General features: G+C 41.0%; 1 protein-coding gene across 5 annotated transcripts in view; it reads left to right on the top strand.

The window, feature by feature from the left end:
- The window catches only part of TENM3 (teneurin transmembrane protein 3), a 550,183-nt gene that overhangs the window by 337,782 nt on the left and 186,523 nt on the right, over positions 1-25,878 (top strand). For all 5 annotated transcript variants that reach the window (XM_066573504.1, XM_066573502.1, XM_066573501.1 and 2 more), the window contains 2 exons: positions 6,340-6,554; positions 23,894-24,104. In XM_066573504.1, coding sequence (XP_066429601.1) covers positions 6,340-6,554; positions 23,894-24,104 — 426 coding nt within the window. The remainder of the gene's footprint in view (positions 1-6,339; positions 6,555-23,893; positions 24,105-25,878) is intronic.

The following is a 25,878-nucleotide window of genomic DNA, read 5'->3' as shown; positions in this document are numbered from 1 at the left end:
ATACTATCCTGTAAAATCCCGTTCTCCACACCACAGTATTATATTTGCTTTCTAGAACAGCCAATTAACCCTGAAATTACTGCTATTATTTTTAGCAAGTTTCATAGGAAGGTTTCGTTTACTAACACAAAAAGCAACACTGTAAAATAAAAGTTGTATATCAGAAGACGGAAAGGTTACAATTACAGTGAGTTATGAAAATACTGCAGCATGTTGTTATTATTACTATTGCTACATTGTAACAAATAAACACACTCTCCAATACATTGTATTCTCCCCCACCTCCCCCATATCGAAGTCTGCTTAGCATACACTCTAATTTACAGTATCTAAACATATCTCCAGTATTTAGGTCATGTGCTCCTTATTTCTGTATCCTTATATATCTGCTCTGCAACTCTCGCCTTTTCTAGCAGTGTTTATTTTTGTCATTCTCATTGTTAGTGTGCTCCTACTGAGTTCAGAACTTTAGGCATTGTTACAGCTGGGTTTGCTTGAATGCCAGGTCCTTCCTGTCCTCAATAGGATCCAACAATTACCAATTAAACCTCTGCCCTCTATATTTCTGTCTGTTCATCGTCTTCAGTCCTGATCTAGGACAATGACAAAGTACGAAGTGCCATCACAAATAGGCACATACGGAATACTTTATTCCGCTTACAGCGGAGGACAAGTGAGGACACGTGCTATAAATGCAGTATTTGACGTAAGAGATGAGATTCTCCCTGATGGGATTAAGATTTCTTTTCTATTAACTTATACTATGTATTGTTGCTTATTTATACAGGAGGTAGTCAAAAAGACTAATGCAGTGTTATATCTCAATACTGGTGTCCTATATTGAATTAACAGTAGCTTACTTGAATAGGAAGGCATGGATGAGCTACATGGTGGTATGGTGAATGGGCCCCTGGAGGCAGCAGAACATGCATTTCAATTTTGTGTTGTGGCCCCTGTAAGAGATAAAAAAGTAAAACCAACTGCAAAGTTGAAGAGTAGCGTGTGAGAAGCAGAAATCCGCTTATTGTGTCTCTCTAGGTCGTACATGACCGCCGCTATGACTGAAATGAGGAACATGTACTTGAAGGTGCCTGCTTCTGCTACAAGAGGGGCAGATCATCCAGGAAGTCATGCATGGAGCCATTGGATAGTCCAGTGGCTGATGCTATCATTGTGGGACCATGTTAGTGAATGGTGAATCACTGATTCAGTGCAGATGCCTTGTAAATTACTAGTAAGACAATGACCCAATCAGAAGACAATGCAAATTTCAGTGTCAAATGTGTGAGATGGAATTTGTCATGATCGTCTCATCGGCCTGTGTACATTCCAGGGACTCTCAATGTGAATCAATCCCTGAATCTCCAGTAGACAATGGTAGATGGCCTCCTGCATGATCTGCCCCTGTCATAGCAGACGGAAGCCACTTTGGGCACACTTTCCTTACTTTAGTCATACCAGCGGTTCCACAAGACTTAGAGAGAAGTGGAAAGTGAATTTCTGCTTCTCACATGCTACTCTTCAACTTTGTAATTGGGGTTTACTTTCTATCTCTTACAGGGGCCACACAAAATTGAGATCCATGTTCCAGGGCTCATAGGGGCCCGTGCATCATACCACCAATGCCTTCCTTTTGAAGTACACTCTTGTTATTTCAATATAGGTCACCAGTGTTAAGATATAGCGCTGGATCATGCTTTTTCACCACACCCTGTATAACATCACCTGTTTCCCGGCACATTACATAGAATGCGCTCATGTCAATATTGAAAGCATCCATGCCAATAACCACATAGGCATCAGAAAGTCTTCCATAAAGATAATGCTGTATCTGCTATAGCTTCATAATCCACTTTCTTTCCGGAGTGTGAATAGTTAACCTGCTTTCATTGCCCTCTGCAAAGAGCAGGTGAAGTTGATATAATATTGTATCACTTAAAAGAATATTGATTCATTTCCTTTTACCAGAAGGTTTCCTATTTCATGCCGGTTGCTGTGTATAAAAAAATCTTAGCCCTTTGAAGCTATGTTGGGTGGGTATTTGCACACAAATATGTAATATGTTACCTGAAGACAGTCCATAGCACTCATGTTACATCCAAGGTTATGTCACAGGGTGACAGTATGCTGTTGATTGTCTTTATATATATTTCACCTTGCTGTGTGACTTACTGATTAACAAGACACATTTTGCAGTCTGCTCTCCTCCAAACCGAGCGAGTTTCCTTAATGGTTTCCTTTGCACATTAGCATAGGATGTACCTGGCCAAATTATTCTGCATAAATGTGGCATATGTGTCACTGTTTGAACAAGTGATGATAGCTGCAGATATGAACTCTCTGCTCACAATCTGCTATTACAAGCATTGGAATTAAATCACCAGACCGTTATGTGACATGCTGTGTAGTATGACACTTGAATTCTAAGCAGAATCTATTCAACTCGGAATATTAGAAAGGAAGCTTCAATATACATTGATTGCATGAAGGAGAGGTTTGGGTTTTATATGCAAATCCCATGTTATAATGGGTCATCTCAGGCAGCAAAGCCCTGGTGGAACTATTTGCTAGCTCTGTACCCCATATTGTGGGAGTGCACAACCTGTGGTCCAAAAGCAACTTGCAGCCCACAATGTCATTCTATATGAGCCCCATTTATCTGATCAAAAGTAGCTGGGCACCTGAGTAAGAATCAAAAGGAGTATTTATTGACATGTTAATACTTTGAGGGGCCTCCTTTGGCCCTAATGACTTCAGATACTCTTCATGGTATATTTTCTACTAATGTCTGATACACTTCAGCTGATATTTCCCTTTATTTATCCTGCAAAGGACTAGCAAGTTCTCTCAGAGAAGATGGGCGCTGTTCATATTTCTGCGTAACCATCTCTGGGACCACCATACATTGCAGAATGGAGGTCTCCTGACCCTTGTGTGGTACTCCAGAAAAGATTACATAAGGTGGATAGGAGAAGACATAAAATGACATTACCAGTACAGATCTGAAGAGGATGACAGTTACCCAGTAGAGATGAGCGAGCATACTCGGTAAGGCGATATACTCGAGAGGGCATCGCCTTTTTTGAGTATCTGCTGGCTCGTCCCTGAAGATTCGGGGGGGCCACGGGGGTGAGCGGGGGGTTGCAGAGGGGATTGGGAGGGAGAGAAAGAGAGGGATCTCTCTCACTCTCCTCCCCGCTCCCCCTCGCTGCCCAGCGCCGCCCCTGACCCCCGTGCCCCCCTGAATCTTCAGGGATGAGCCAGCAGGTACTCGAAAAAGGCGATGCCCTCTTGAGTATATCCCCTTACCGAGTATGCTCGCTCATCTCTATTACCCAGTCATACAGCATGTGCCTTCTGAGAGTAACTATCATTGATGTCTTCATGCTCCCAACTCAGTGAAACTGCAATTTGTGTACATTTGGAAACTATAAACTACATAAAGCAAATTAGAAGATTCCTTATCACAAGCACATAGTATAGTATTTGTCTAGAGGGGTGTCTTGTGTGATCTCACATATACCGACAAAAAGAACAGAATCAGCCAGTTGTACGTATTTACTGTGTTGATAATATTTAGATACTATTGTTGGAATTAGTGTTTCTTTTCTTTCCAGATAAATATAAGTAGAAAAAAACTAAGCATTTCATAATATTTGCTTCTGCTACTTAAGATTTCGAAATCGATTATCTTTGTTTTGTAAAGATAGTAGAAAATATGGAATAATTGGTGTTTTGCGCCTACATGAAGAAATCCCCATGTTTCTATTGATCTAATTAATTGTGTTTTTTTTTCTTCACTGTGATCCTGGAGCTTGGTAGAAAATATCATAGTAGATATAATAGTTGGGTGATGTTACCACTATCTGAGCAATGACCTCCAGCACGCACAGTGGACTTAATTGATCTACCAGAGCTATGCTTTTGATTCCAAATACAGATCTGACCATTAATTGTAAAAGCTGAACTAAAGTGAAGTGCCCATTATGTCTTTCAAGAGAGCGTTTTATCGAGGAACTACTAAAATACTAAACTTTAAGAATCATAGAATCATAGAATGGTAGAGTTGGAAGGGACCTCCAGGGTCATCGGGTCCAACCCCCTGCTCCAGGCAGGATCGCTAAATCATCCCAGACAGATATTTGTCCAGCCTTTGTTTGAACACTTCCATTGAAGGAGAACTCACCACCTCCCATGGTAACCTGTTCCACCCATTGATCACCCTCACTGTCAGAAAGTTTTTTCTAATATCTAATCTGTGTCTCCTTCCTTTCAGTTTCATCCCATTGCTTCTAGTCTTTCCTTGTGCAGATGATAATAGGGCTGATCCCTCTGCACTGTCACAGCCCTTCAGATATTTGTAGGCAGCTATTAAATCTCCTCTCAGCCTTCTTTTTTGCAAGTTGAGCATTCCCAGATCCTTTAACCGTTCTTCATAGGACATGATTTGCAGACCACTCACCATCTTGGTAACTCTTCTCTGAACTTGCTTCAGTTTGTCTATGTCTTTTTTAAAGTGGGGTGCCCAGAACTGGACACAATATTGCAGATGAGGTCTGATCAAGGAAGAGTAAAGGGGGATAATTATCTCATGTAATTTAGTCTCTATGCTTCTCTTAGGCTAATTCCACATGGGCTATCGCGATTTTGCGATTTGTGAGTATCAGCGATGCTTTTTTTGGAGAATAATCTTACATCACATCGCTGCCACCTGCGATAAAATCGCACAATGTTTTATCTCAAGAGTTATTGGGACTTTGTAATGTTAAGATCGCATTGCATCGCAACGCTACAAACGATAAAAAGAAGTCTCCATAGGAATACATGGGAGATAAAAAAGAGCACTTTGCAGAAAAATAGTGCAAGCCACGATTTTTTATTATCTCAACAGCGCATCAATGAAGACATCGCAGATGGGAATTAAACCATTGTAAATTATTGATTTCATATTCTGCTTTTCTACGGACGATCGCAGCAAGTGAGAATCGCGCGATTCTATCACAAGTGTGAAACCACTTTAAATACATCCCAGAATTACGTTTGCCTTTTTTTGTTGCTGGATTACACTTTTGACTCACATTCAGTCTGTGATCTCATTCCTCCCATTTTGTATGTGCTTTATTCATTTTTCTTGCCCAGATGTAGGACTTTGCATTTCTCCCCGTTAAATACCATCTTGTTAGTCACCGCCCACTGTGCAAGCTTGTCTAGATGTTTTTGAATACTCTTATTCTCTTCTGTAGTGTTAGCTATCCTTCCTAGCTTTCTGTTGTTGGCAAATTTGACCGGTTTCCCCATAATTTCCTCATTTAGATCATTTATAAAAATGTTGAACAACACTGGGCCCAGGACAGAACCTTGTACCCCATTTGTGACATTTTCCAGTTGGATGTGTGCCATTTATGACCACTTTTTGAGTACGATCACTCAGACACTCATCCAGTTGTGAATCCACCTAACAGTTGGAAGACAAAGTTCGATCAGATTAGTGATGCCCTTAACCCTATTGACTGGGACAAAGTTCTCAGAAATAAGAGTACAGACAATAAATGAGAAATTAAAAAAACATCTTAAAAACTTCTTATAGTCTTACTTCTATTGTGGGTAAAATATTTGAGGGGTTTCTTCAAGATATGATCTTGGAGCACCCCAATGAAAATGGCTCTATCTCAGCATGGGTTTGTGAGAGGTTGCTCCTGTCAAACCAATCCTATCAGGATAGGTAAGTTATAGATTGGATCAGGGAGAGTCACTGGATCCTGTATATCTTGACTTTTCCAAACATTTGATACTGTGCCATATAAAGTAAGAATGCTAGGTCTGAGTGAGAATGGGTGTAAGGCCATTCTCACACATGCGTTCAGAGAACGCTGCCCGAAATCACGGCCTTTTTGTATGTCAATCATATATAAATATTTAAACTTGACTTTTGCACCATTCTTTTTGAATCATCCAGTACTGTGTGCCAAACAAATTGTTGTACAATGAAAATACAGGAGGTGAATAAAAAGCGTTAAATTGCTCTAGGTCTACTAATTGCCCCGTGGTGGTGTATTTAAAGTGATAGCCCTGCATTCTGCAATGCTATAGATGTAAATCCCAAGTATATCTCTGGTCTTATGGAGTGGAAACATTTTCCTGTTCTGTTTCATTAAATCAGGTTATAGTTTAGCTTTAGTGACCCATATTCATTCCACTGCTATATGTGTACAGCAATACAAATTTCCAGATCACTATGAGAAGCAATTTGTACATATACGGTATGGAGTCTTAATAGCAAACATTTCTTGTGTTCAGATTAGTTGCTGTCCAAACTGAGAAATATTTTCTTCCTTTTAGGCAAATCAGGTGGTCTTGGACAGGAAAACAATACGATTGACTCTGGAGAACTGGACGTTGGTCGGAGGGCGGTTCAAGAGATTCCTCCAGGTGTATTTTGGAGATCACAAATTTCCATTGATCAGCCGCAGTTCCTAAAGTTTAATATTACCCTTCAGAAAGACGCACTCATTGGAGTATATGGAAGGAAAGGATTACCTCCATCGCACACTCAAGTAATGCTGGAATTTTCTTGTTCTTGCTTCTTATGTTTTTTTTATTATTAAGGAAGATTAGTCTTTTAAATCTGTTTGATAACTCCTCTTCACTTGCTCAGGCAAAATTGTGGTAGGGCTTATGTGGCTTAAACAAGACAACTATCATCCAAATAGTCACTCAAAAACCCCTTTTTGCACATTTTCCTCTATTTGTATATAGAATAAAAAATTCAAAAATTCCACATGTTCAGTATCATCGTATCTGCAACGACCTATGCGATAAATCGAACACATTGGTTATTCTGCATGGCAAAAGCTGTAAAAAAAAACCTAAAAAACAGAGGCAAAATGTTTATTTTGTTTGTTTTGCCTCCCAAAAAACGCAATAAAAGTGATCAACAATGCCATATGCAACCCAAAATGGTACCAATAAAAACTGCATGCAAAAAACAAGCCATCACTGAGCTTCGTCCATGGAAAAATAAAAAAGGTTTGGGACTTTCAATGAAATGACGTAGAAAATTTTTTCTCTACAGAAAACCGTTTTTATTGTGCAAAAAACAAAAAAAAATAATTTTAGTATCATGATAATTGTAAAACCACACAGAAAAATGTATTATAATATTCATGCTGCATTTTTAACGCTGTAAAAGAAAAAACAATGGCAACATTTATGTGTTTTTTCTCCCTTCTTTCATAAAAAAATTGTATAAAAGTTTTACAATACATTATATGCACCCAAAAATGGTACCAAAAAAACTACAATTTATGACTCAAAAAAAACAAGCCCTCGTATGGCTGTGTGGATGGAAAAATTATGGCCTTTGAAAAGTGGAGATGAAAATCTGTTAAATAAAATCGTTGCATCCTTATGGCCAAATAGGTTGTGTCCTTAAGACTGTGCTCAGTCAGACGAGCGGTTTTTTTTTTCGCAAAAAAACCCCACCACTCATGATCAAAATGCGCGTGACAAAAGCTCCATGCCCATTATTTTCAATGGGACAGGCACTACTGCAGCCCAATTGAAAGCAATGGAAGAGGATCACTATCCCCTACTGTGGCTGTGACAGCTGCAGCAGGGAATTCCTTGCATGTGAAACCCCTGGATGCTTTCACATCCAGGGGTTTCACTTGTTGTCGGTGCCTCACCAGCCCCATTGAAAACATACAGAGAAGATCGCAATCCTCTGCCACATCTGTGACAGCTATGGCAGGGGATTCCCTTATTCCAGCGAGGAAGCCCTGTCACAGTGTTCAGTGATGAGTGGGCTCCCCGCGGGGAATCTTTACATGCAGCATGGACCTTCCCGGCACACAGATGTCCTATATTTTGCCAATGCGAGTATTTTGCGCCTGTAAAAGATGGACATGTGAACACATCATAGGAAACTAATGGTTCTATCAGACGCGCTTTTTTACATACATAGGCCTGCGCAAGAAAACGCTCATCTAACTTCACCCTAAGGGGTTAAACATCCCAACCCACTCTCTCCACTCGCCACTTTTCCATATGTTCCATAACAATAATGTGGGGAACTCTATAACAGGTGCTCCACGTCTTACAAAATAGGGAGAGATTAAGCTGATTGGTTACTCTTTAGCTGCTGTCCAATAGCAAACTTCTTGGGTGTATTGCTCTTTTTTATAAGTCCACCTTGACTTGCAGGCAGGTGTTTCCATCATTAAGTTTCGTAGTGGCTTGTTAGTAAAGTTGCAAGAAGACATGCTGCATTTGCACTGGGAATAGACGGTGTATGTGAAGGCACAGATTCCCGGTGATGAGACATATGTTGTTTTAATGACTGGGATGGGAGAGTTGTATGTATAACGACATTTCCATTTCTGAGATTCCACTGCTGGCTTCCTCGCCCAGGACACCTGTGAACATGCCAGGCTGACACTATTTCAGCTTGTTTGCTGTGAAACAATATTTTCTCAGCTCAGACAAGTTGCTTTTTTACTGCATATGAATTGAAATATAAGATTATGGTTGGTAAACACGGGCCATCTGTACTAGAACAGTCGTATTATATTGCAGAGAGGTTTTCTTCTAAGATCCTCTACAAGTAAGTCTTCCTACTCACGGGCGAGAGCGATATCGAGCCAAGAAACCCAGCCCGATATCATGCTTGCCAACATGTGATTTTCACCACCATGTGTTTTTGATTAAGAATCGCATCGCTTCTGTGAAATTACGATCTTCATGCGTATATTTCACGCTTGTGAAAGGATCACAACTGTTATCATAGACTTCAATGGGAAAAATTACATCGCGAGTGCCATGCAATTTTTTTCTAAGGTCCCATAGGAAACAACGGGTGATTCTTCCAGCAGGTATGCCCAAAAATAAAACATGCTGTGAAGTGGCCTTCACACTGGTGATAAAAATCACACGATCTTACCTCGATGCGAGTGAAAACGCATATTTATGAAACCAATGATTTTCAATGGTTTTATTCCCATTTGTGATGTTTTCCCTCAGACAATGTTGTGTGGGGAAAAAAATCGCAGCATATACTTTCTTTTAGCGATATCGCTTAGTGAAAGCAATGGGAGAACTCTGCAATCCTCTGCCGCGGCTGTGACTGGGGGAATCCTTTTCAGCTGCAGCAGGGAAATCCCTTCAGCCTCAGCTGGGAAATCCTTTCAGCCTTGGCAGGGAAATCCCTTCAGCCATGGCTGGAAAATCTCTTCACACTCGGCTGGGGAATTTCTTTCAGTCTCCGCTGGGGAATCCCTTTCAGCCATGGCTGGAGGGATTCCCCGCAGTGATGCAGGGCTCTTTCGCATCCAGGGGTTTCACATGGATTGCGAGGGCAATACTGAGTCGTTAATCACAGCCCGGTATCACCCTTGGCAGTGTGAAGGAGTCCTGCCTTTTTTTCTGCGTGGCATTACGACAAGGAAAAAGTTGCTTATGTGAATAAATCGATTCAAAAGAATGGATTTCACAATTGTGCGCATTTTCTGCAGATTGCAAAACACAAAACTCGCATGAGTTTCCAGTTTGTGTGAATAAGCCCTAATGGTGGCTGTACGCATAGCTTTTGGGAAAAAAGCTTCAGTTTTTGATAAAGTTTTTTTTTTGCCATAGCCGGAAGTGAATCCAGCAAGACAGAGAAGTATATTTCCTTCATTTATATTTCTCATTTCTTTTGATTACACTTCTGGCTTTGGTGAAGAAAAGAAACAGCCTGAAAAACTGACACAAGGACTGCAGCTTTAAGAAAAATGAATAAAACCTGTGTGTTACAGTATATGGAAGCTTATCCATGTGTATATGTATAGCTATTCCAACTCCACCATGTCTCTACTGAGTGAGATAAGATAAATTACAGGGTGTGGAGAGGAAGTTGGCACAAAGACTTTATATTAGTTGGTGGCTAATGACTTGTCACAGCTGCTGCTGATGTCATTGTTCGAATGTGATGACATCATAGACTAGAGGCTAATTTATCAAAGTATGTATTAGGCAATGGGGAATTTATGTTTCAAGGAGCAAGTGACTCTTAAAGTGACCCTACAATCATCCAATTCAGGATGCTTCTTCAGCTATCCAAGATGACCACTGCAATTTGCTAGCTACAAAACGCACACTCAGCACTTCTCTCCGATTGGCCAACGTTGATCATGTGAGCAGTAAGAGTGCACTGGTAGACCTAACACTGTGGGCATAAGGGAATCTGAGGATTGTTTTGGCCATCTTGGATGACTGAAAAGAGGACTTTGAACCAGCCAATAAGAGAGGGGTTGGAAGAGAAGGCCAATAGCAGGTAGTTTAACTGCTTTCTACGGTCCCAGGACAAGATTTTGTCCCAAATCCAGAGGGTTGCTTTAATTATCCTTCCGTGGTCCTTATATGGAATGGAACAGTGTTCTAAGGAATCCCAGTTTGTTAGCATAGCCATTTAGGATGTACAAGTGTACTTATTGAGTACAGTGACAATTGTGCTTCCATGGTTTTAGTGAGATATGTCTCCACTAAATATTGAATCACTGATGAGGCAACCATAATGGGGCTTATTTACTATTGAAAATTCAACAGTTTTCTGGCGAAAATTATGTCTGATATCAAAACATTTTCTTCTCCACATTTACCATGTGTTTTAGATGCTTTCTTTGCTGCGTCTGACAATGGGCATTGCTTCCTTTAAAAAAGTGTTGCCTCAATTACATCAAAAATTGTATGAAATTGTGCTAAACCAGGGCCAATTAAGTGGTGAAGGCCACAGGAAGAAGAACACAGTATAGCCATGCAGGGGAGTAGCAAGGTGTCCTGCAGATCCTTGACTGGAAGAAAGGTCTGCTGTGGCTGCCACCATAGTAGGTGACCTCTAGAGATAGCCAGCAGATCTAGGTCCAGCTGATGAGAGGCCCAGTGTGACCCAAAGGGCCTGAGTGCAAAGGTGTGTGCAACGGCTATGGCATAGGTGAAGGAAAAGTAAGGAACAGGCAACAGAATCTATGCTGCATTGAGTGAAAGATGGCCACTAGAGACCAGGCAGTGCAGGCCATCTGGCAGCAGAGGGATTCTCCTTCCTCGTATGACCAGGCTTGACCTGATCTGGAACCAGACTGAAAGACAAGGCTGTCTGAAGTAAAGATCTGCTGCTTTGGCGCAGGTTAGTAGACGAGGAGGGGAAGAGGTGGAAATTGACATTGTCCTGGTATCAGGGAGGTGCCCATCAGGACTAAGGACCATATGCTTTCAGGTGACAAGCCCTGTATGAGAGACTATAGAGACCGAGTGCCAGATGTTAGTGCTCAGGACTATATCCTGTTTGTGCAACATTAGAAGTAGTCCAGTAACCTGCTATCGTGTGAAAAGACTGTAAAAAACATGTTCTTAGTAAAGTTCTCTTCTACTGTGTAGAACTTATGTCTGGCCTTCTTCTGTCCACTGCTGCACTATCATTATCATCACCTGCTGTCTTACAAGGACACGATTCCGCACCACAAACACACACACACTGGTAATGGCTCATTCACGTGGGCGTATGTAATTGTGCTCCATGAAAAGCACACAATTTTTAGTGCATATATGCATTTTTTTACATTTGTGTTGTATCTGTGCGTCAGTCGTTTTTCATAGGTGCAAAAAAGCACAAGAAGGTTCAAGTGCTGCCAGTTTTGAAACAACTAGAGATGAGCGGGTGTACTGGCTAAGGCAAACTACTCGAGCGAGTAGTGCCTTATGCGAGTACCTGCCCGCTCGTCTCTAAAGATTCGGTGCCGGCGGGGAAGAGCGGTGAGTTGCGGGAGTGAACAGGGTGGAGCGGGGGGGGGAGAGAGTAAGAAAGAGATCCCCGTTCCTCCCCGCTCTCCCCCGCCGCTCCCTGCCCCCCGCCGGCACCCAAGACGAGCGGGCAGGTACTCGCATAAGGCACTACTCGCTCGAGTAGTTTGCCTTAGCCAGTACGCTCGCTCATCTCTAGTTACAACCCATAGAAAACAGGGTGCACAAAAAAAATCCTACAGTGCACAAGAATGTTAATGAGCGTCTGCTGCTTTTTTTTTTAATGCACCCATAGACTTTAATGGGCAATTTTGGTCTATGAACACAGAGCAAAATAGAGCATGCTACAATGCACAACATCGTACCGTGTAAAAAAAAGTCTAAATACGCCAATTTAAATCAATGGATCCTTTTTTTGTCTGTATTCGATAAAAATTACAAACAGAAAATACACCCATGTAAATGGACCCAAACACAGAGTTGTCAATTTATTCATAAATTTCTAGGAGGAATAACAGAGGAACGGCACAATATACCGTTATAAAAAAAGATGCCCCAGAATTCCTTTATGAGGAATATAAATATTCAGACATGTCAGCAGAGGTGACAGGTTTGCTTTAAATTTAACTATTCACATAACAATGCTGCTGAATTTCTAGACAGGCTAGAATTCGGCTCAATAGTCGTACTTGTAATCCCGGCAGCCAGTACCCATGAGAATGACCTAATGAAAAAGATAGGGTCAATTGCTTTTACACATAATGGCATCATTTGCATACATGACTGCTTGCTCATTTTATATTATATGCGATGGAGAAGGCTTGAGAGAGATTTCTTGCATAGTAATGCATAAATGACAGCACAACACATACATATAGTAATTAATTAATGGCTGCCAGCTTTGTCCATAACAAGCCTGCAAGGGGAAAAAAACAGCAACCATGACAAACAGACAGGAATAATTGACACTGGTCGTCTGTTTCAAGCCAATCAATGCTAGACTGAAAGTCTTTTGTGACACTTGCTAAAATGTCAGTTTCATTGCAACACAAGGATCAATATGTTTATTTAAAGAGACTTTTGAAAATAACAAAGGACTTTGATGGCTTAAAGCAAAATTAAATGAAGGAGAACTTCCATTCTTTATATTTGCTGAATGTAATGAATTTGTTTCATTAATGGAAAAAAAAAGTGTCTTCGAATACAAGTCAATCCAGATCCCCCCTCCCAACCTTATCATGTATTTGAATGAAAAGACTACCAAATTGCGGGCAAGTGCTGGAAAGTGCTGACCAAGTGTGTGTCTTTCTATTCTTTTTTTTATTGCACTCGCAGCGAAGCAAATACATTGCCAACAGTTCATTGTGTTTTGATGGCATTACAGGTCCGTATTGGTTATAAAGTCGACAACCTTTAATCATAGTCTTAATAGAATCCTGATTTTCCTTAGGAGAAAAATAGTCAGGGCAAGTTGTATAGAAGAAGAAGCCCAATGAATGCGCATATTAGCCCCTCTCTGCTCACTATTTTATGCCCTTTTTGTCATTTAAAAGTTGCAAATATACAATAATACTGCCATGTAATGCCAAAATAATAGTGTCCTATAATATCCTGATAATTAGACAATATGCTGCCCTTATGGTATTGCCATATGTTAGAAGCACTATACTACCCAAATAAAACTGCTGTGCAATGTCCAAACTGTAATACTCGCATAAAGTGTCCATACAAACACAGCCCACATAATACCATTGTTAGTAATGAGTGATCTTTTGAATGTTCAGTTCTGCCGGTCTAAAAGCTATAAAAGCCCTACATAACAGTCTCAGAGTGTTATAAAGGGCTTTTATGGTACCTAGACAGTATGGTAAACCCGTGTTCAAGAGTTGAGTGAATCAAACCGGTAGAGCTGTTTAAGGTAGAGCTTTGCTAAAAGCTTGGTTTGGGTTCATGCGAAACCAAACCTTTAGCAAAGTTCTACCTGAAATGGTTCTACTGGTTCGGTTCGCTCAGAACTAACCATGCTACAGATCGGTGACGAGCAGGTAACAACTGTGCTGCTATCATCTAACAGTGGCACAGTTCTCTCTATTGTTGACACTCCACTCAGTGTAAATGAGCAGTCTGTAGACTACCAGAACTGGCAGAAGATTGAAAGTCTTTTACACCTTGGGACCACTATCTATTATATATAGATAGATAGATAGATAGATAGATAGATTCCCATGATAAGTGGCTACCGCATAAGTTAGGGACTCCATTCAGAAAGAGTCTTGGCATGGTATCAGATAACCAGAGAGAGCCATTTGTAGGCAGACCTGTTTGGGCCTTCTGGGCCTCATTAGTGTAAAGGGAGTTATATTGTATTTTTTAGATTAGAATATGTGCAGGGTTTTATGTCTTTAATAAGGGGCATGTAGCGGTTTCTAGCAGTGGCTTGGAGCCTCAGGTGCAGAAACCGCAGGTCTGGAGAGTAGTCAGAAGGCAAGCCAGGGGTTGGTATCAGAAGGTCTCAATTGCACTACAGGTGGATGAGGTGAGTAGCATAATCAGAAGGGAAGCAAGGGTCAGTATCAGAAGGTCTCAGTAGAATTACAGAGGAGCAGGTAGAACTGGAGCTGCTTGATTAGGGCTGAAGGAGCACAATAATCACACACTGTTACAGTGGCAGGGTCTGGCTTTTATAATGAGCCTAGCAGGAACAGAGGCAGGGTCAGGACCAGGAGGCAGGAAGTAGATAACTCAGATCAGGAAATAAGACTGAGAGTCATGCAGGGGAACTGCCCACAGGCTGGTTGGCTCAGTAGTGAGAGCTACCAACTGGAGAGCAGGAGGTGAGAGAATGGGCAGTTTGGAATCAAAGTGAAAGAGGAAATTAGTTTTAATGGGAGCGGCATCAAAGAGCATCTTCCCATGTCTGAGATACATGGTCCTATGGATTGCTTGCCACTGTTTGAGTAACAAATGAATTTAGGTGATACTCAACAGGTATCAGAACCTTACCAATCAGGTATGCCAAATTATATAAACGATGTATTGAAGAAGAATAAAATAAGAATCATTTAAGTGCTTTATTTTAGCATAGTTTATAAAGCAAAATTTCTAGCCGTTGTCAGGATTTGAACACGAACTGCCTCACCCTGTCCGCATCCAATCAAAATACAGCAAACATTTCACAGCAAATCGGTAAGGTTACAGCCTTGTGCACATGCTTCTGTCTATAGCTGCATGAAGGTAGAGAATTTGTATACATTATGTTCTCTTGCAAGAAAAATAATCCTTGAAAAAGACATTCAGTACATAAGCAAAGAATAATGCCAAACATATCTAGAAGCATGATTACGAATACAAGGACATTTGTTAAAGAGGAATTCATTATTATAAATTGTATTTTTCCATCACTTTGTGCATAAACTGGCTAAAGGAATGATGTGCTTTTAAACCATTATTCTTAAGCTACATTCACACAACTGTGAGGGGAGAAGGACATTTCAGTGCAAATAGCTGATTCAGTTAAATTACCTTTCGTGTGTAAAGCTTACCGACTCCTCTGCTCCCCTCTTCACTGATATATGCCAAGCAAAAGGGTAAAGCAAGGTTTTTTTTTTGTTAAGTGTTATTGCTATTCCAAATTAAAAGGTTTATCAATTACCAGCATGTTTTCCCAGGCCGGGTGCAAGTATTTTTAGACTTTTTGGTGTACTCCTTATAGCCGGGCTCTCTTCCTTACTCGGCCACCATCTGAGCTGCATGACCTGTATCCTGGGTTTTAATTCTGGCTGATAGCAAAAATGTGGTGCAGGGTTAAAGCCTCTGTTCCTGCAATCAAGCAGGAACAGGTTGGGTTCTCAGCTGTCAGACACAACTGAGAAGCTGCAGGGAAAAGGGAAAAATGTTTCTAACTACTTCTGCCTTCTCCTTTCCTGGGTACATAGCGTTCAATGAGCACTATGTACTAAGAAGTGATAGTGGAAGAATATCTTCCATTACACAACTCCGCGATCATGTGACTGCTAGGACCTCCCTGTTACAGCAGAGCTGCAGGGTCCTTTCAGACCCTGATCAGCTCTGCCAGTGACTATTGTCACTACAGGAGGATGTTTTTCCTGTAACTGTTTCTCCTATGGATGCTCCATAGGGCATAAAAAAGGCAATCTGAATGTCTTCCAGGGGTCTTCTATGACCTCATGAGGGTCATAGATGGTAAAAAAAAAACTCTTACAAAAATCAGTTTTAAAAAAATTACGGAATAAAATATAAATAAATAAATGTGTATATATATCTGTGACATATATTGCTATTTTTTAATATCTTTAATATCTTTGGTTAACGTCAGCAGTGGGTCATTTTCTATATATATATATATATATATATATATATATATATATATATATATATATATATATATATATATATATATATATATATATATATATATATATATATATATAGAAAATGACCCACTGCTGACGTCAACCAAAGATATTAAAAAATAGCTATATATGTAACAGAAAAAACTGCAGCAAAACTAATTTCAGTAGCTGAAGAGAAAAAAATAGGGCAGTAAAACCACCACATGGGTGAAATCCCTAAAAAGTGTCTGGTTCTTTAGATACAAAACAGCCTGGTCCTTAAGGGGTTAAAGAGGAAGGGCTTGCATCAACCAACCAAAGTAAATCTGAGCTAGAGGCTGTCGGCCTGACCCGGTCCAGTGAGCATGAGTTAGCAGGGCCACCTAAACGGGTTACACTCCATCAGCGTAGAGCAAGTGATATGTATTCATAATGTATCTGTGTTGAAAATGTGATATTATGAGGATTAATCCTAGTATTAGTGTCAAACAGACTACTGAAGTAAAGGTTCCATTATAGCCACGAGCAGACATCTTCATTGCATCAGCATACGGTTGACTTTGAAGAAAGTCTACATTTGATTTTCTGAAATGCAATACTGTATACAATTGATTTTGGAAACCATTTCTTTAAGTTAAATAGAAGGCTGCAGGTGGAAGGAGACGCAGAAAGCTCGGTTTTGACGCTCCGAGCATTAACGGAAAAGTCTGAAACAATATAGATATCCGCTGTGATGATTTGGTCACAACGGAATTGTAACTTTAGACGTGAATACAAAGTAATCATAAAGAATTTCATGAAAAGGGGGAAAAATCGAACAATCCCTCCAGCTCATACGCTTAACAACTCCATTAGCAGCCCATTTTGCGTCTCGGTATCTTCGGTTATAAGTGTTTCATTTTGATAGACTTTTCTTGAAATGAGCAAATTGCATGTGTAACATAGTCTAGACCTTTTCAAGTGTAAATTAAAAAAAAGGCACAGCAGGCTTACCCTGTGGTGATCCATTACCGTCATTGATTTCAAAATGCATTTTATGTGCCGCTATTGTCTGTACGGAGTAAACAGTCCACTTGACCTGGTTTGTATTGTGTCTTAGCATAAAGGCCTATGACCCTGCCATGTTATGTCAAGGAGGCGGCATTGAGCTTAATGCAGCGCTGTCACGTTTTTGTAGGTTTTTTTTTTTCCTATAACGTCAGCCTTTTGTCCCTTCAACCCAAACCTAAATGGATCGTGCCTCAGGTTTCCTTTTCCATTTCATTCATTGCTAAGACTTGACAGAATAGATTGGAGGTTTCTGCGTAGTTCATTTCACTCAATACATAGACGTATCATAACAGAAACTCCGCTATGGAAACCGATAGGCATAGAAATGGAATAGTACATTATTGCTGTAGACAGTGATCCTTAAAGTTAATGGTTAGTGACTTTGTGCTATGAAGCCTGCATATAACCTGACAAATTTTCTATGAAAAAAGTTCTTGTTCTCATTCCATCAGGAATATGACTATAATGTGTATCTGCCTCATCGGCCTGATGTGCAGGTACAAAACTTCTTACTGTGGTTAACCCTCATCACTGGAGCAGCAGTCAGAGTGTTACCGGATATTGCCGGCTTTTCGGAGAACCTTAAAATGTAGAATGAACTAGAATCATGGCAATACATTGGTTTGACCATGTTTTATGAGACAACCCATAGAATGGGTCCATATCCTATTATGATAATTCGGGTTAGATAGATTTCTGCTTGGAAAAATTGACCAACATGAATGCTGGAAGCGTATTCATAGTTCTATATCCACGGTGAACAGCGTAACGTATAGAAAATGTTGCTGGTTAGAACAAATCTAAATACAAAAATGAAGGAAGTGTTGTTAATGATTAGACGAACACAGAAGGGGAATTTATTAAGACTCGTCTTTCATACGCTGGTGCACCAGGGCGAGTTTTTGGCCATCTTTGCGCTTAAAAAGAAATCTACTGTGGCTATCGGATGGAGTAGATTTCTTTTAGAATTTATTTCAGTTGGTGATGTCAATTATATGAACTTTGTCAGACAGGGGAGGCCATGTCCCCTCCCAATAAACCTTTTTAAAAAGTCAGTGCAAGTGTCATCCATTTTGAACTGAAATTTTTGTGTAAGAGGGGCTTGTACCTAACTCTGCGACTTATTAACAGAGTATATGAATGATAAAGCTCCGCCACAGTATATAGAGGTAATTAATAGTAATCACCCAGTAAAGATCTTTCTTGTAGAAATGTGTGTTAAATACAACTCGATATTTGATGTGAAAAAATAGGCACCTACTTTCAACAAAATGTAAAGAAATCCACCAGCTCAGGGAAAACTCAATATTAGAGATAGAGCCTGCAGAGGGAAAAACTGGTGAGAAAGGCTCTATATACGAGTCATATAATGTCCAGAAATACTGATATTCTTTGGCCAGTTGCACACAGCCTGCAGTGCAATCTGACCCTTTTCCCAACCGACTTCTGCGCATACCGATTCTTATCTTCTTTTCCTGTACTGTTGATGGTCCGCCATGGCTCGCCATCGGACATGCACAGTACAGTTTGTTTTTCTTTGTAAATCCCTGCTTTTCCCGTGTCGTGCCTAGGCGATGATGTGGGTACCCGCAACCTTTCTGCAATGTGAATTGCAAAAGAGCTGCAGGTCAGATGGCTTCCATTGACTTCAATGGAATCTTTCCACGCAGCATCCACACAAAAAAGGAACATGCTGCAATTTTTCCTCTGCGAGCGGAAATCGCAATTGATTTCCACTCATGTGCAGAAAGAAGCTCTTTTCCATAGCATGTTATGAATTCTATTTGCTGCAGACGCCCACCGCAGAATCTGCAGTGCAAATCTGTTGGTATGCAGCCGGCCTTCATGTACACACAGCAGCTTATTCTAAACAGTCCTCTGAAATGATAGAGATATTTTGTACACATAGTTGAAATGCTATTTATTTATCAGAACAAAAGGATTCTTCCCAATGAGACCAGTCCCACAAGACTAGATTTGAATTGCGGATTCCGCCATCGCAGAGAGGGATAGACCTGTGCAATGTTGAGCTATTTTCTGTTATCATATGCAATTCATTTCTGCAATCATTGGCAGGTCTCCATCTGTGGATATCCGCATGCAAAGTCTGACCTGTTCATGTGAGCCCGGCCTGAGAGTAGTTGAATTTTGGAACCTACTACCATGACAAATACAGTAGTTAGCGCAGAAACAAGGGGTTTATTCAGTTTGTAGAAATTGATGAGCTATCCTCAGGATAAGCCAGCAAATATCTGGTCCACGACTTGTTGGGACCCCTACCAATCAGCTGATTGAAGGGGCTGCATGTTCATGTGAGTACTGCAGTCTCTGCAATGTTTAAATCCAAGTATAATCCTGGTCATAGTTTTTGTAGCGGCTGCAGCCTTGTTCCATTCACTTCATTGGGACAACACTGCAGTTCCCACTTCATTGGGATAATGGCCACTATAAAAAGTACAGCAAATGGGTAGATATTGATTGCTTATCTTGAGGATAGGTCATCACTTTCCACAACTTGGAATACCCCCTAGATATTTGTCTCATGACTGGTCTTGAAAGTTATAATAAAGCTGTAATCATAGTTACATGGTTCTAATAACAGAGAATGATGTCTAACTAATGCTGGAAAATTGACCGATGTGCGAGGTCACAAAGTAATCCCTCCTCTTCAGCAATTCTGTTTCGCACACCACTGGATTAAACAACTAGAATTGTGGATATTGATGGACATGTGTCTTTTTTTCCCCCTAAGTAACTATGTGATTATGTCTACCTCCCGCCTGGAAGCACATACTCTAACATTTTAGGGGATTGAATGATTTCAGTCCTTTGTTATATTTCATTAGCAAACTACTCCTACTGCAAAGAAGAACAAATCGGTATGTGGAGCATTAAAGTTGTCCCTAGGCTACAAGAGTAGCCTTGGACAATACGTTGACCTCCTTGTGGCTTCTACTCATAAGCTATAAAATTTAAGGTAAATGTGAGTCTCCTGGCACTTAATTGTTGGACAGTTTAGTGGGTAAGACGGATGCTGGCAGCAAACAATACCTTACAGCCTGGTTAAATTGCTGCAGAACCTTCCCTGGGAGAAGTTGAAGGGCTGAAGACCCAGACAAGCTAATGAATCTCCCGCAAATCTGGGCAACTCCGACTCCCTTCTGCATTGCTTATATGAAAGCCATGGGTTCCATCCAGTTATCAGTGAATATTCTTGCTGCTGGGCCTTGGATGTATTTATATTTATATGATGTACCTTTCCTGCAGTTTCTCACAGTGGAGAAAATTACAAATGATAGTTAATATTCGCCAAGCAAATAGATCCCGCAGGTGGGATGAGCGTGAAGCCACCTCAGCTGATTAACAGCGAGGTCTTCATATTAGGTTTCGGTTTTCGAAAGACAAATGTGTATAGAATCAAAACTCCCTTGGCAAAGAGCTATTTGTCATACCACACATACCCGGTGCCAGCGGTGAAAGACAAAGGTGAGGGACAGGCCACGTAACTTAGAGTCAGACGGTTGCATATTAAAAAGTACAAAGAACATTACCAGACACCCATTCCAGCCAAATGCCCTTGTCAGATACCGGCCGCTCCTCTGAACTTTGACGGATTGCTGCTCTATGGAAACAGCCTCTTGTCGTGTGAAGTCACTTTGTTTCTGACAAGGACTTTCCAATATCTGAGTAATCCGAATATATGGGGCAAAAGTTGGGTACAGTTTACAAATTGCTTTAATACTTTTCGTAATAATTTAGCCAAAGGGTGAACTGTTGTGTTGCTTTTTTCTTCGGATTTCTCATGATATGAACATTTCATACTGTATGTATTACTGAATCAATCACCGAGGAAATATTCTTATAGACTGCGACATCATTGCTTCCAGGCTACCATTTCCACGGTATAGAATATATTAGTATTTGAGAAAGTAAGTAATTAGATCGCTGATAACACTGACATTTCATAGCAAAATACTATAGAAGGAACTCATGCATATGGCCATATTTTGGCTTCATTTTGTAGGAAGTTGCAATAAGGCACTCATAGAAGTGCTTGTCACCCCTCCTTGAAACCGGGGACGTATGGAGGTTTTTTTCTGTAGGATTCTGTACAAAATGTGATAATAGTCAAGTTTCTTCTACAGGAGAATATCTTTCATGTACAGATGTAGCAAAATTTAACTTGCCATTGACCGCATAATTTACCACGATTCAGTAAACTTTAAAGGGGTTGTCCCGCGAAAGCAAGTGGGGTTCAGCACTTCTGTATGGCCATATTAATGCACTTTGTAATGTACATCGTGCATTAATTATGAGCCATACAGAAGTTATTCACTTACCTGTTCCGTTGCTAGCGTCCTCGTCTCCATGGAGCCGTCTAATTTCAGCGTCTAATCGCCCGATTAGACGCGCTTGCGCAGTCCGGTCTTCTCCCTTCTGAATGGGGCCGCTCGTGCCGGAGAGCTGCTCCTCGTAGCTCCGCCCCGTCACGTGTGCCGATTCCAGCCAATCAGGAGGCTGGAATCGGCAATGGAACGCACAGAGCCCACGGTGCACCATGGGAGAAGACCTGCGGTCCACCGTGGGTGAAGATCCCGGCGGCCATCTTCGCAAGGTAAGTAAGAAGTCACCGGAGCGCGGGGATTCGGGTAAGTACTATCCGTTTTTTTTTTTTAAACCTCTGCATCGGGTTTGTCTCGCGCCGAACGGGGGGGCTATTGAAAAAAAAAAAAACACGTTTCGGCGCGGGACAACCCCTTTAACAATGTTTTCAATGGGATGGGAAAGGGGTTTTCCGGATGCTTTTTGGGAATTTAATGGCGGCTGCAGATGTGTAAAAATAACAAATACAGCAGGACTTAGCCGTTCATGTCCCCAGTGATCCAACATTGCAGCCCTGTGGTTCTCCTGACCTGTGTTGACAACAGAAGTCAGGTGATCATTGCATGCCAATCAGAAGCTGCTGTATGATTGCCAATTAACCTGTCGTCAGTGCCATGATGCCAGGAATTATGAGCGGTGACACTGCAGGCTTTGATTGGCAGGCAGCGGTCAACAGAGACTGGGACAACCAATGCTGTACTGCCAAGGATGGGTAAATACTTCTGTATTTTCTAATTTTACACTTCTGCACCTGTCATTAAATTTTTAAAAACCAAGTGGACATCTCCATTAAGTTTGCTGCATGATGGTGTAATGTTAAAGTTTGCTACATCCAAATGGCACTTTGTTGCTGATAAGCCTGTAGATTCTTTAACATAGTAGTTGAGTTGCTTTATTACATACAATAAACCTATGAACCAGAGCAACATTAATAGTGCCCATTATATGAAGCATGGGGTGAACCCTCCAACTAATATTCGCATGTTTTGGCTTGTTGCCAATCCATCTATTTGATTTAATTGTTAGGGCCTTTTTCTGAAAATCAGGGGCACAGATGGCAATAGATGTACTGTTTAATTCCGCAACCTTCTCTTACCCTGACTGATTTGCCTCCAGAACTTCAGAAAGCACCTACAGTACAAGTTGTCAACTGCACCAGCAATCTTTTGATTTTTCTATTACTTTTTTGCTACTTTGGTACTGCATGTCATCACTATTTGTGCAACTTTTGGCTGGAAACACATTTGACGTTTTGGGGCCGTTTTTGATGGTTTGTTGAGCCAAATTCAGAAGTGGACCAAGCATGAACCAAAAAAAAAATAAATCTTTACTTTATATTTCCCATACCTCTTGAATCAACTCCTGGCTTTGGCTAAAAAAAAAAACAGCATAAAAAACTGCAACATAGTCCGGTGTGATGTCACGATATCAGCGCCAGACCACATGATGCACCTACCAGCGCATGTGTAGTGTCACTGGACACCAAAGCAGAAACATCTCACTTCTGTCTTGAGCTGATTGGCTGTCTGGGCCATCTATCATCCCAGCCAGCCTATCAGTAACTTGGTTAATGCTATTCATGATGACGGTAATATTCTTGTAATTTTTTCTTTTGTGTACTGGTTGTGCTTTGTGTTTAGGAATTTCTTGCATTAGAACTTCATTATACTCTTTGTGTCTTTCATTATTGCCCATTGGAGTTTGGACCTCCACTGACAGTTTGTCTCTGGAACTAACCTTAGTTGATCCCGTACTTCGGCCATGGTTTTTTTATACTGTTTTGTACTGTCCTTGCTTTTTCCCTTTCCTCACATATCACCTAGAGATGATTAGGGAATATAGCTAGGATACTGCCATGGGGGTCACCCTTTTCAGGGTGGGTGCTCTGCACTATTTTCAGGTTCAGGAAGGGCAGATCCAGGGAAAGAACCTAGGACTTAGTTATATTTTTATCTTTGTCCACTGAGGTACTTTTGCACATGTAGCAACTCTATAGTCCCCTGTACTTTACATTGTCGTTCAGCCTGTTCCTGCTCTTTGTAAATCGGTCACACTAACAGGAATAAACTGACATGACAACTACAAACTGCGTCAAAAACTGCACCATACATAATAATAAGCTATGAAGTATGACTCTGATAGGCTATGGTAGAGGGGAACAATTTGGGAGCTTTGCCTTGGGTTCCAAGTAAATTTGCTCTACCTTGTTTGTGCAAGTGCATAAAAGTTGACTAGGATTTCTTATGCCACGAACAGACTGACATGTAATACCCATTTAGAGAACCATTATATATGGATATACAGAGTAGATTCACCCTGTTTTTTCTTGTTTCCAGTATGATTTTGTGGAGCTCCTGGAAGGAAGTAGATTAATTTCAAGAGAAAAACGCAACTTGCTCGAGTCTGAGAAGACAGGACGCATTCCAAGGTCTGTCAGCATTCATGAAGCTGGCTTCATTCAGTACCTGAACTCTGGCATCTGGCATATTGCATTTTATAATGATGGCAAGAACCCTGAACCAGTGTCTTTTAACACAATTGTAATTGGTAAGTAGTCCCAGTACTTTAATGTCTTATGTCAGTGTTTACTACATAATATAATAATGTATATTAGAATGCTTTGTAATGATGTGATATAGAGGGTTTGGAAAGGAAAATAATGTTTTATGCTAGAAACGTCACCTGATTGCTTCATGGTGTCACTAAAACTATATATTTTTGGCTGTTTGATGAAATTGATACTATTAATTATATCTACAGTAATTGGGGGGATCTTTTCTCTATGGCCACTCTAGATCATGCTATAAATGTTGCTGTGCCTCTAAGAGCAGGTATACAGGACCATCTATGAGGATGGAGAAAAGGGGATGTCTAGCCACGTCCATGATCTGTATGTCATTAGGACAAACCTACTGTAAGCAGATTTGCTCTTACAGTTGCTAGAACAGACTTTGCTATGGACTCTTCCCTCCTGCCCCAGTGTGGTCACTCTTAGAGATCTTTTAACATAGCTTGATAACAGTCATATCATTAGCGATGATCAATGAGATCAACACTCTTTTAACTGGCCCTCATACAAGTTGATTCATACTGCATGGGGGATGAACAATACAGCTCCATTGCTCTGGCAGCACATCCCCTGTTTTCATAAGCTATGCCACCAACAATGGTGATTTTTTTTACTGCAGCACAAACATTTGCTCATTTGTTGGCTGATTGGGGCTTATTTGTATATCCCGATCATCAGGCCATGTAAAGTGGCCTTAAGGTCGGGCTGTGTGATTATGTACCTGATCGGCCGACGACTGAGCGTTCGGCTCTTTTGTGCTGCAATAAAAATCATTGTTGGCAATAATCTCTCTGTGTAAGCAAGGGATATGCTGCCAATTGGGATGAAACCATATTGGGGATGAACGATCACTTGAATGATTATTCAACCTAAAGCACTGTGCATCAGCCTGTGTGGAGGCTAGTTAAACGATTGCTTATTAAGTTGATTGGTGCTTATCAAATGACTATTATCTAGCCATATAAAAGGCCCTTAGAAGTACAGTTTTACTAGTTTTAAAAGATGAGAACACTCCATGTGGTTATATTTTGTAACCCTGTTTTGGATTAATGTGTTTTTTTTGTCATGGCGTGCTGCTGTCACGACTTGCCTGCCACTGGGGCCATGGTCAGGCGCCACCATCCAACATGTCCTATACTCCATACTGTACTTTTTCTGCTTGTTCCCCACCAGTCTCTCCATAGGATGTACATGCGCTACTACCTCTCTTCTTAAAAGGCCAGAGTGCACGCCTAACCATGTCCTGTACCAATCCCCATCCTGGTACTGCTATATTAGGCTTCCTCCCCATATAGAAAACGCCTAAGCAATTGGTCTAGTTTAGTCATTGTCACACAGCTCCTGTTTGTGCATACTCTGGTTCTGCCTCCTGCTCTGACTCCTAACTATTCTGACTTCTGTGCCCCTGACCTCGGCTGTAGCCATTGGACTTTGTGTTGCTTACTATCTGCCCTTTTGCCTGGGCCTTGATACTGTTACTGTGCCGTTATCCCTGGCCACAGCCTGTCTGTCACCTACACTTCAGTTCACACCATCAGGTACCTTGACCCAGTGCAGCATCAGCAGCCACATTTCTGGAATTATCTGTACAAGTAACAGCTTGGGGACCCAACAGCAAAGACCGTATCTCACTTAGAAGGGTCAAGATAGAAAAATGGGATTCCCCAAAACCAAACCACTGTGTTAACAAGGTGGAGCCACAGCGGCTTGCTTGACACTTTTCCTTTAAGAAAGAGTTATCATGGCACCTAG

The sequence above is a fragment of the Eleutherodactylus coqui genome, chromosome 7 (genome assembly GCF_035609145.1).
Source record: "Eleutherodactylus coqui strain aEleCoq1 chromosome 7, aEleCoq1.hap1, whole genome shotgun sequence".
Taxonomy (NCBI): domain Eukaryota; kingdom Metazoa; phylum Chordata; class Amphibia; order Anura; family Eleutherodactylidae; genus Eleutherodactylus; species Eleutherodactylus coqui.
Note: the sequence above shows the minus strand (reverse complement) of the source record. Positions and strands in the feature narration are given on the sequence as shown.